The 12,131-nt window shown below is 40.0% G+C and overlaps 1 protein-coding gene across 1 annotated transcript in view; it reads right to left on the minus strand.

Moving 5' to 3' along the window:
• The window catches only part of UTRN (utrophin), a 603,028-nt gene that overhangs the window by 476,821 nt on the left and 114,076 nt on the right, over nt 1–12,131 (minus strand). Inside the window, exons 10-13 of the mRNA XM_075862837.1 lie at nt 7,912–8,109; nt 6,316–6,497; nt 2,357–2,501; nt 1,099–1,218 (exon numbers count right to left, since the gene is read on the minus strand). Coding sequence (XP_075718952.1) covers nt 1,099–1,218; nt 2,357–2,501; nt 6,316–6,497; nt 7,912–8,109 — 645 coding nt within the window. The remainder of the gene's footprint in view (nt 1–1,098; nt 1,219–2,356; nt 2,502–6,315; nt 6,498–7,911; nt 8,110–12,131) is intronic.

Below are 12,131 nucleotides of genomic sequence, written 5' to 3' on the forward strand. Positions count from 1 at the left end.
GAGGAGTGGTGCCAACCAGGAGAAGGAAGACGCTGGGAGTAGGTAAGTAGGCAATGATAGCGAGGCACGGCAGCCATAACATTTGTGTAATAGATAATATCTTATCTGCTTAATATGAGGTCTTCATTTATTTACACACTGACTATAGATGGAAATAACTTGGACTATTAAAGAACACAATATGTGTAATCCATAAAAACTCATCCCCCCTCCCCCCCCCGTACACCCACCTTTTTCTCTTCACAATCAACACTCATCATGGACTCTTTATGATCAATATCTGTGATTCTCATAACCCACAGCTTCCTTCTTACTTTTTATCCTACCACCTTACCCCTTCTCCTACCCCATTTCCTCTTCAATTTCCTCTATGTTACAAAAATGCGACCAACCACATATTTCTCCTGCAAAAAATGTAGTATTACATTTCGCCCCATTCAACTAAACAGGCACTATGTGATACATGGTTGTACAGAGTCCTCTACAGCCACTCTTTCCAGTTGCTCTCTGATCTAGTTAATAGAAGAGTGTCCTGTGTGGGAGACCCGGCTTCATGACTTCCATATGCCATAAAATAGCCCATGGAAAGGGGTTTTCCTTTTAGGACAACCACTTTAAAGAGGACTTCTCATTTCCTCTTAAGGGGGTATCCCCACTATCTCCCACTCTGAGAGACCTAATTATCTAGAACGGGGCTCATCCGATCCTCATGCTGCCTAGTTAGGCAGCCACCACTTCCAGACAGAGAAAGACTACAGAGGCTGCCATAGGCAACATGTAATAATTATATCCAGCTTTCGATCTGTGGTAGATGGGGTATGCCATCTATTTGTTTTTATTGTTTGTCATCTTGTATGTGCACAGGTTCTCCGGATTGTAAAGCGCTGCACAATGTGTTGGTGCTTTATAAATAAAGGTTATAATTATTATAATTAATAATAATATGGTTGATAGAGGCAGAGGTGCCCATGATGAAGTACCCGTAGAATCTGTGCAGGTATATTTTCCAAAACAGGTGTAAGTAAATTTTAACATTATTTAAAATAGGTGAACCATAAGGCGTTGCATCATCACCATCATCATCTTCAAATCACCCACCTGCAGCTGTGCTTCTAGTGCAGCAGTGGCACCATCACCATTATTTTCATCCACTATAACCACCATGTGGGTCAAAGAGTTAACTTTTACTTGTTCTGCCTCAAGGTCGTTCTGCAATTTCTAAAAATTAGATCACAGGATAGGCATGTCATACATATTTTATCATATATCACATTAAATAATTTGAAACAACAAAAAATGAACAAATTCTAAATAATCAATGACGTCTCGGACATCAGCTGCATGGTAATATCTCAGCAATATATTTAAAAGAGTACATATGGTATGGCAGTGAGCCAGATATTACAACATCAGTAAAAAATAGCTCAACATGGTCATTTATGAAAATATATTACAGGATTGCATAAATAACAACGCCCTAATATAGTGTTTTTAACAGTATTGCTTCCTTAGTTGGGAAAGTGTTCTGCTAGAAGAGTAGTAAGGAATGTTTAAATTCCCTATGGTAGGATTGTTTTAAATCACTGTCTGTCTGTAAATAAGATAAAGGGTATAGACTGTCATAAAATAGTCTATATTCTGCGAGTAGTCTCATCTTAAAGAGGCTCTGTCATCAGATTATAAGTGCCCCTACATAATCTCATCGGTGCTGTAATGTAGATAACAAAAGTGGTTTTTATTTTGAGAAATTATAATTTTTTAGCAAGTTATGAGCAATTTTAGATTTATGCTAATTAGTTTCTTAATGCCCAACTGGGCATTTTTTAACTTTTGACCAAGTGGGCATTGTAAAGAGAAGTGTATGACGCTGACCAATTAGCGTCATACACTTCTCTCCATTCATGTCCATTTGTACTCAGCACAGCGTGATCTCGCGAGATCACACTGTGCTGTCACATACACCCACATTAACTTTACTGAAGTGTCTTGAGAGTGAATAGACATCACCTCCAGGAAGGACGCGATGTCTATTCACACTCCCGACACTTCACTAAAGTTTGTGTGGGATTTAATCACTGCACAGCGTGATCTCACGAGATCACGTTGTGGATGACAGCACAGCGTGATCTCGCAAGATTGTGCTGTGCTGTGTGAGTAAGTCCCACAAAAACGTTACCGAAGTGTCGGGAGTGTGAATAGACATTGTGTCCTGGTTGGAGGCAATGTCTATTCACTCTCAAGACACTTCAGTAAAGTTACTGTGGGTGTATGTGACAGCACAGCGTGATCTCGCAATGTATTCTCATACGTTAAACAAAGGTGGCATTACAGTATACTTTAATATTAGTTTGCTCACTTTGTGTTCTTCAATCTGTTTTCTAAAGGCAACAAAATCTTCTCCATATATATCCATCTTATGAATTCGCTCTTCCGTGACAGTCAGCCAGTCAGACAATTGGTCCAGTTGTTTTCTTTGCAAATCCATCAACACTTCATGCAGTCTTTCAAGAAAAAAAACATAGCATGAAAACAGGTTAAACCAGGTAAAACAAGATTTTTTTCAGATAAGATCTCTACAGCTAATTGCTTTCTGTAAGCAAGATTTGCACCAAGTACTAGGAATGCCTGTACCTGTACAATATAATTTTATAGTAAAAGTGCAATGCATTCTGGGAATTAATTACAACATACATCATTCAAGAACATTTATGGCCTAGTTCTTGTTAAAATGTAGCATTTTCTTGGAATTTCAAGTAGCTTAAAATGTGAAAAAAGCATTGCACCATGTCAGCGTAAGCTGTAAATTCACATCCACCTACAATAGTTATTGTTATAATTATATTATTAAATACTATATTTATGATGGAGAACAACAAGGAGTTAATTTAACTTGTAGGAAAAATCTTGTAAAAATAATGAATTGCAATAAAGGGACTCTACACAGCACTTTGACACTGCTCAGAGCTTTCTGTTACTGGAAATCTGATGCAACATTCTAAACACTCTGAATGGACGTTTGTTAAGAATGCTGTGAAAGGAATCCAGGAGCAGAAATCTCTGAGCAGTATCAAAGGGGTTTAAGCAATCTAGAGAGCTTTTTATGTTGGAAATCAGTAGTGGGCCAAGATCACTTTTAGGCCCCATGCACACGACCGTGCCCGCAATCACGGCCCGCGATTGCGGGCACGGCCGGCCGCTGACTGACAGCCGCATGGGAGCACGGCCCGCAAAATGCGAAAGAACGGACATGTTCCATAATTCCCGGAACATTTCCACGGCACGGACACCCTTCCGTAGTGCTACGGAAAGGTGTCAGTGTTCAATGAAATTCAATGGCTCCGTTTTTGTGGACCGCAATTGCGGTCCGCAAAAACTGAGGTTTTTTACGGTCGTGTGCATGGGGCCTAAAGTGGCTCTGTCATCACATTATAAGTGCCCTATCTTCTACATAATATGATCGGCGGTGTAATGTAGATAGCAGCAGTGGTTTTTATTTCGATAAACGATCAATTGTGACCAAATTATGACCTATTTTAGATTTATGCTAATGACTTTCTTAATGCCCAACTGGGCGGTTTTTAGCTTTTGACCAAGTGGGCGTTGTAAAGAGAAGTGTATGACACTGACCAATTAGCGTCATACACTTCTCTCCATTCATGTACTCAGCACATAGTGATCTTGCGAGATCATGATGTGCAGTCACTTACTCACATTAACTTTACTGAAGTGTCTTGAGAGTGAATAGACATCGCTTCCAGCCAGGACGCGATGTCTATTCACAAAATCCCTACACTTCAGTAACGTTTGTGTGGGACTTAATGACAGCAAGTGTGATCTCGCGAGATCTCAATGTGCTGTGTGAGTAAGTGACACACAAACGTTACCGAAGTGTCAGGATTGTGAATAGACATTGCGTCCTGGCTGGAAGCGATGTCTATTCACTCAGACTATACTAGCGCCCTGCTCCGAGACTCCTGCTCTGGGGAAGCCCCTGACATCACTGTCCATATAGCCGGAATCCCAGAGCAGAGCACTACAAGGGCCTCTGCTATGGAACTGTGGGAGCACCTGATATGACTGTCCATATATGGACAGTGATGTCAGGAGCAGAGCAGGAGTCCCACGCAGAGGACTCCGGCTCTGGGGGAACCCCTGACATCACTGTCCATATAGGGACAGTCATATCAGGTGCTCCCCCAGTTCCATAGCAGAGCCCCTTGTAGTGCTCTGCTCTGGGATTCCGGCTCTTGGGTTTCCCCTGACATCACTGTCCAGAGCTAGAGTCACAGGCAGAGTGCTAGTAACACTCTGCCGGGGACTCCTGCTCTGAGTTTGCCCCTGACATCACATTCCGGTCCAGGAGGATCCCCTGACGTCACTGTCTATGGACAGGGGCTACTTCAGCAGAGAAATCCCCGGCCTGTGGCATTATATACAGAGGGCACTGTGGCATTATCTAGGAGGGGTGTGGCACTATCTACAGAGGGCAATGTGGCACTATCTACAGAGGGCACTGTGGCACTATCTACAGAAGGCACTGTGGCACTATCTACAGAGGGCACTGTGGCACTATCTACAGAGGGCACTGTGGCACTATCTACAGAGGGCACTGTGGCACTATCTACAGAGAGCACTGTGGCACTATCTACAGAGGGCACTGTGGCATTATCTAAAAAAGGGCTGCCCAATCTTGACATGTGTGTCTGCCAAACGCTGTCAACTGAGCCGCCGGACTGCATTTAGTGACACTTAAACTGGAAAACTGGATTTTTTAAATAAACGTGGAGTAAAGTCGCAAATTTCCGGTAAATTTAAACCTAGCGATATTTTTATAGTAATGTAGTATAGTTACAGTAGTGTAGTATTGCTATAGTAATGTGTTATTATAGTAATGTAGCATTGTTATAGTAATGTAGTCTTCTATAGTAATGTATTATTATAGTAATGTAGTAGTATTATAGTAATGATTATTATAGTAATGTAGTATTATTATAGTATGTAGTATTGTAGTGCACTGTGGCACTATCTACAGAGGGCACTGTGGCACTATCTACAGATGGCACTGTGGCACTATCTACAGAGGGCACTGTGGCACTATCTACAGAGAGCACTGTGGCACTATCTACAGAGGGCACTGTGGCATTATCTAAAAAAGGGCTGCCCAATCTTGACATGTGTGTCTGCCAAACGCTGTCAACTGAGCCGCCGGACTGCATTTAGTGACACTTAAACTGGAAAACTGGATTTTTTAAATAAACGTGGAGTAAAGTCGCAAATTTACGGTAAATTTAAACCTAGCGGTATTTTTATAGTAATGTAGTATAGTTATAGTAGTGTAGTATTGCTATAGTAATGTGTTATTATAGTAATGTAGCATTGTTATAGTAATGTAGTCTTCTATAGTAATGTATTATTATAGTAATGTAGTAGTATTATAGTAATGATTATTATAGTAATGTAGTATTATTATAGTATGTAGTATTGTTATAGTAGTTCAAATAACAAATTGATTAACAATAATTTTGTATTGTATCAAATTTGAATGTAATGCGGCCCGTCAACTTCACATTTTTTCTATGTGCAGCCCATTTACCCGTCCGAGTTTGAGAACCCTGCTCTAGAATGTGTTTCATACTGTGTGAAGCAGCTTCATGCTGATTGGACAGCGTCAGAGGCTGTGAGGAAGCTCCACCTCAGGAGAATCGTTACCTCCCACTTGTCTAATAAAGGCTCATGTACATATTTAGAATAATGCTCATAACTTTTAAAGCAATAAATGTTTTGGGACACAATTTTCACTAGCATTATCAGTGTGACAGCGCCTATCCGATTAGCCAGGACATAGGGCATTACTAAACTAGTGACAGAGCCTCTTTAAGAAAAATACTTTTAGTCACTTTTAGTCATGAGCAATGGAGGCGACGGCACTGCAAAGTATCATTCATTGGCACTATGGCATAGTTGCGGATTACCTGAGTCATTGATTCTAACCAATAGAAACAACTTTATAACAAAGGATTCATGTAGACGGACTCTTACTTAATTGCTACATTATGACAAATACAATAATTAAAATATCTATAATGTAATTCTTTAATAGTGTTGTACATGGACAGTCCATTATTATAATGGAAATTGTGTGATTCTTAATTTTTTTTATATGGTGGTGCTGCAGGGGAATTGAACACTTACTTAAAGGAATTTTTAAAGCGAATGACCCCTTTAAGTTCTTCCGGAATGACACATACAACAATTTTCATAGCCTTTTTAATGTATGCAATGTGTTTATTATCTGGCAAACTGTAAGGAACACACCTGGACTGTCTATGCATGCTTTCTAGACGGAGGTCTTCCCAGCGTGAGTTCAGCAAGGACATCTGCTCTTGTATCTCATTTTCTTCCTCGATCGAGAGGTCACCCTGAGCAATGAGTTGGTTTCCTGCCTGTAGAACATTGCCCACACTGCTCTGGTGTGCCGTGAGCTCCATCATAAAAGCCTTAAGAAGAGACAGGTCACAGAAAAAAGGTTTACATTATCTAAAGAAACTGAAGAGATACGGAGGCAGAATACATAATATGAATCCCAAGCCCAGTAGAAGTCATGTTATCTTCATTCTATCTAAAATATTCTTGAGAAAATGGATATGGTGTAGATATTCTAAACTGTTTAAAAGTTCGCCTTTAAACTTGCATGAGGTTAGATAAGATTTTTCATAAAGTTGTTTTTTTTATAGGGTTATTTTTTTTTTTTTATCAATTAGAAACAAGTGAGTCCGAAAGAAAATAAAATGACAGAAATAAAATCTGCCATATAATAAAGCATCTTTTAACCTGTTTGAGCTTTGTACCCATCTCCTTTTAACTTGCATTAATGTATTCTAATTATACTCCTGATTAAATTAATTTTTTTGCCGTGATTTGTGTAAAAAAAAGCAGCAAAACACAATTCCACCGCCACATGTGAACACAGCCTTTTACACTGGCTATATATTTATCAAGTGTACAAAGTGACGTGCTTGTAATATATCTTCATTATCTTTTCTGTTGTTTTCATTTATATATCAGTTTTGTACTATAACTACCTGAATACTGTCAATAAGCTGCTGTTGACAGGTTTTTTTTTTAATGAAAGACTGTCTTCAGTTTACAGTAACAGTGTAACACCACACAAACAACTAAAACACAAACTAAGCAGTAATACAAATTAGTTTATAGGGGAAATTAAACAGGGTTTTACACTGGCAGATTATCGGGCAGACAAGCAGATTAACGCTCGTTGAAAAATAATTGCCCTGTGTAAACAGGGGAACGATCAGCGTATGAACGAACAAACGCTCGATCATCTGCTGGTCGTATCGTTTTAAAAAAGTAAAATATTATCGTTGTCAGCAGCACATCTACCTGACGCACTGTCGACATGATAATAATTGATGGGGACGAGCGATCGCAGTATCGAGCAGGAGCAAACGAGCGCCGGTCAACGATCTCTGATGCCGGCTGCACCGGCCACTTATCGGCCGGTGTAAAAGGGCCTTCAGTCAAAGTGATCTTCTGATATGTTATGGATATATATGAAAAGATTACATTGAAGTCCATGATCTCACACTGCCAGAAATCCCTTTTGGCACAGCTTAGAGATTTGTATAACAGAAAACTGTAAGGACCATTTTATCAATGATAGTTTGTTTTTAATGTTGTGTCAGATTTCCAGTAGCAGAAATCTCTGAGAAGTGACAAATGGGTTAAAATGGTCTACAGAGCAATTTCATTCTGCAAATCTGTGGCAGTCTGAGAACAAATAAGATATTATCATATGTATCTATAACATAATAGATCATTTTACACACATAATATAAGAGAATTGTGACTGCATTTCCATTTTTTTATCCTCATACATTCAGTGAAGCTCACCTCGTGAGTGGCAAATTGCTGTTTGACTTCTTCAACATCATCAGATATATCATTTTGCTCCTGAAATGTGTCTTCTGCCATGAGAAGCCAAGTGAGGACATCTTCGAGAGCAACCTGATAGCTGTCAAGATCCATCTCTACCTCAGTTACTGTACTAGGTGTCTCTGGATCGGAGTCTCTAAATGGTTTATCAGATGCCTAAAATAGAAATTAAATCAGAATACATATATTCCATTCATACGAATTGCCTAATATTTTCCAATCAGCTTAAAGAAATTGCCCAGGATAACAAATTGTTTCCTCTTGGCCATAAATTGCCATTTTATTAGAAATGAAATACGTTTATATCTTTTTACATCCTTCCCAGCTGGCTGCGGCCACGTATAAGCATTGCAGCCGTGACTTAGAGCCCATCTGCGCCAGTTCTTTTGGATGAAGCGCCGATGTGACGATGACATGTACATTGAGGGGGATGAACCGTGAATGGGCTGAGTCTCGGCTGCAATGTTTAGCCTGTTTCCACACACAGCACTTATTTGCATTTTTTAGAGCATTTTTGGGGGAGTTTTCTTTTGGGGACATGTGCTGGAAGTGGAAATTTTGGAGTCGGTGTCCTTCAATTTTTTAAACACAGTATGCTGGAGGGATGGTGTTTTTTTCTGGTGGTTTTTAATACATCTCCAAAACAGCAGATATAAACACCACTAAAAAATACATGCAAAAAAAACAGCTTTATTGTGCAGGAGGTTTTTGTAGGTGTTCTTACATCGGATTTAAGACACAAAAAAAACCTAAAAGACAGCCCTGTCTGAACCTGGCTAAAATGCCTGGCATGGCTGCTGCTAGCTTGGAGGTTGTTATAGAAGCATTTAACGGGGCATCATTTTTTAATGACGCTCCATTGAAAACTTGGTTTCTAGTAAAATGACCAAGGAAGAAAAAAGGTAATCCACATTAACATAAAAAACTCAATTCCACTTTAATGCTGCCAGACTTGCATTATGATGAACTGCAGATCATATGGAATTAAAGTAAACTAAGCAACATTTAAGACAATATTGAAACCCAGGAAACAAACGCTTTCCTATTTTACCAGATAGGTGTGAATGCGGAAGGAAGAACTCTTAGCCGAGAAGTCCCATTCACACTAGGAGTAATATTAATTTAGTAATTTAACTGCATTATGGTTCCAGATAAAGACCTTGTCTAAGACCATGGATATAAGGGCACCTGCAGTATCCGAATTAAAAATGTTATCTCAAATGGTTTAGCACATACGAAAATTATAAGAAAAAAATGGTTTATCTAATTAAAAGAGATAGGTATCAGTCAGCAGACTCCACTTTCACAGATTTGCGATTGCTTAGAGAGAGAGAGAACGGGAGCGAGCGACTATCACACAAAGTACATGCTGGAACAGGGAACACCCGCCCAGCTGGTTGTATCATTGGTGTCTAACATTTCAATGAATTAATTTTTAATTATGCTCTTTATAGGCTTGTAAACAAGGGTGGGGGAGCAGATGAGAGAAGACTTTAAAAGAAATGTTTCCATTATACATGAACTCACTGAAGCCTTCAAATGCATTTTTAGCAATTATATAAAATAGCTGCTTCTTTAATAGACTGTGAGAAACACAATATTTTAGAAGCCAATAAATAAAACCAGGAGAGATGAGTTAATGGGAAAGGTGACAGTGACATCTTTTAATATTTTAAAACTGATGCCTTAGGGCATGACCACACGTGGCGGATTTCCTCCGCAACTGTCCGCATCAATGCCGCACAGAATCTGCGTCGCAGATTCTGCTGCGGATCTGCACAAAATGTGCAGAAAATTGATGCGGACTAGCTGCTGCGGACTGCGGGAAAAGTGCTTCCCTTTTCCCTATCAGTACAGGATAGAGAGAAGGGACAGCACTTTCCCTAGTGAAAGTAAAAGAATTTCATACTTACCGGCCGTTGTCTTGGTGACGCGTCCCTCTTTCGGCATCCAGCCCGACCTCCCTGGATGACGCGCCAGTCCATGTGACCGCTGCAGCCTGTGCTTGGCCTGTGATTGGCTGCAGCCGTCACTTAGACTGAAACGTCATCCTGGGAGGCTGGACTGGAGACAGGAGCAGGGAGTTCTCGGTAAGTATGAACTTATATTTTTTTACAGGTTGCTGTATATTGGGATCGGTAGTCACTGTCCCGGGTGCAGAAACAGTTACTGCCGATCGCTTAACTCTTTCAGCACCCTGGACAGTGACTATTTACAGACGTCTCCTAGCAACGCTCCCGTCATTACGGGAGCCCCATTGACTTCCTCAGTCTGGCTGTAGACCTAGAAATACATAGGTCCAGCCAGAATGAAGAAATGTCATGGTAGTAAAACCAATACGCTCCGCAGCACACATAAGATCTGCGGACTTCATTGCGGAATTTTGACTCTCCATTGAAGTCAATGGAGAAATTCCGCCATGAGTCCGCCACTGCTCCGCAACAGACAGAGCATGCTGCGGCCACCAAATTCCGCTCCGCAGCCTATGCTCCGCAGCGGAATTTTACGCCTCGTCTAAACGAACACTGCTAAATTAAAGTGTAAGTCAATGGACAAACGGCACCGCTGCGGATTAACGCTGCGGAGTGTCCGCAGCGGAATTTAAGTGAAATTCCGCCACGTGTGAACCCAGCCTAAGGGTCTACAAGTGACGTGTCGTATACCCGGAAAATAATTGAAGATCAACACAGCGGCCAGAGCTTTAATCTCGGACAATCCCTTTAAGCATTACATGGTGACCATTCTAATCAATGAGTTGTCTGAGTAATGCAGGACAGGTCCTCTAGAGCGATAGACCCTGATTGTAACCGCTTTCCAATATTGCCAAGAGATGAGGATCCTGAAAGGAAAACCCCCTCTATTTCCTGTTAAATAATATATCTTACAATATTTACATCATTATAGCCCCTTTCCTCTTTCCATAGATAGAGACAATTAACCAAATTGTATCTGCTGGTAAACAAAGCAATTTAGGTAATAGGTCAATGGTATGGAATTTCTGTAAATGCAATTCCCTTACATATCAACAAAAAAGTTCACAAAATTAGCCTTAATTTAAAGGGTTAGACACCTCTTTTAAAATGCCCTAGTATGAATATTAAAGGGGGATCTCCTATTATAAAAGAGCCATGGAATGCACATCTCTCCATTCCACACTTGTACGGTAATACAAACAGTCCCTACAGCTCCGTACTGCAGAGACATAGACACTCCATGTGCCACTACATGGTGGGTCTGTACGGCACTGTATTAGGTATTATGTAGGAGGTATTATCTCCTAGAAGCAATGCATCTAGTGCAGAATATGTCTGTAATAGCCAAAGGAACATGTGTGTTCTGTATGAATGTAACCCAGTCTATTCAACTTCTGTTCAGAGCCATTATACGTCCATGTGCATTAGGCCTCATGATGAATCATAATGTGTTCCATTACCTAAGGCTAAGCTATGCTAGTTTGGACCATTCAATTCTTTAAAGTTGCTAATCTCTATCTCTATTCACAGTAATCCAGCCATACTTATTGAGGCAACCGACAACCTGATATACCAGACATTAGCAAAATCAGAAAGAAAATATTACAAGCTATTCTCAAATAAAATGTAGTGAACAAGATCAAAAAATGTAACTAATATGGTATAGTCTAGGTAGATATTGACAAATCTAGAATACAAATTTACTACTTGTAGCAAAACTAGTCCGTGATATTTTAGGGTCACACAGAAACTAAGAAAAGAGCGAAATACAAGATGCTCCCCAAGTACAAACCACGAGAGCATAGTATAGCTCACAAAGTAGGACAGACAAGGCCAAGAATAGTGGCCCACTTCCCATTCTGGTCAGCTTTGCCAGTCATTGACAAAAAACTGTTTATATTGATTCTCCATAAATCAATCTAGACAAAGAATACAATACTACAGCGCAAGATCCTGCCCCTTACATAGTACTCCAAACTTTACAAATGAACAGTAAGACTCATTTCTAAGAAATGTTCCTATACTGTAATTATAAAGACAGCAGGGGATCAGTCTGTAGAGGATTAACCAAGCACGAGGAGTAAAATGAGCTCAAAATGAGGATTAAGGGAGAAGAGGTTGTTTGAAGTTTAAGGCAACATGCAAAAGCACAAAAGTAAAAAATGACAATACTAAAAAATGTATATTTATATTAGGATTAGGGAT

This window comes from Rhinoderma darwinii, chromosome 4, assembly GCF_050947455.1.
Source record: "Rhinoderma darwinii isolate aRhiDar2 chromosome 4, aRhiDar2.hap1, whole genome shotgun sequence".
NCBI lineage: Eukaryota > Metazoa > Chordata > Amphibia > Anura > Rhinodermatidae > Rhinoderma > Rhinoderma darwinii.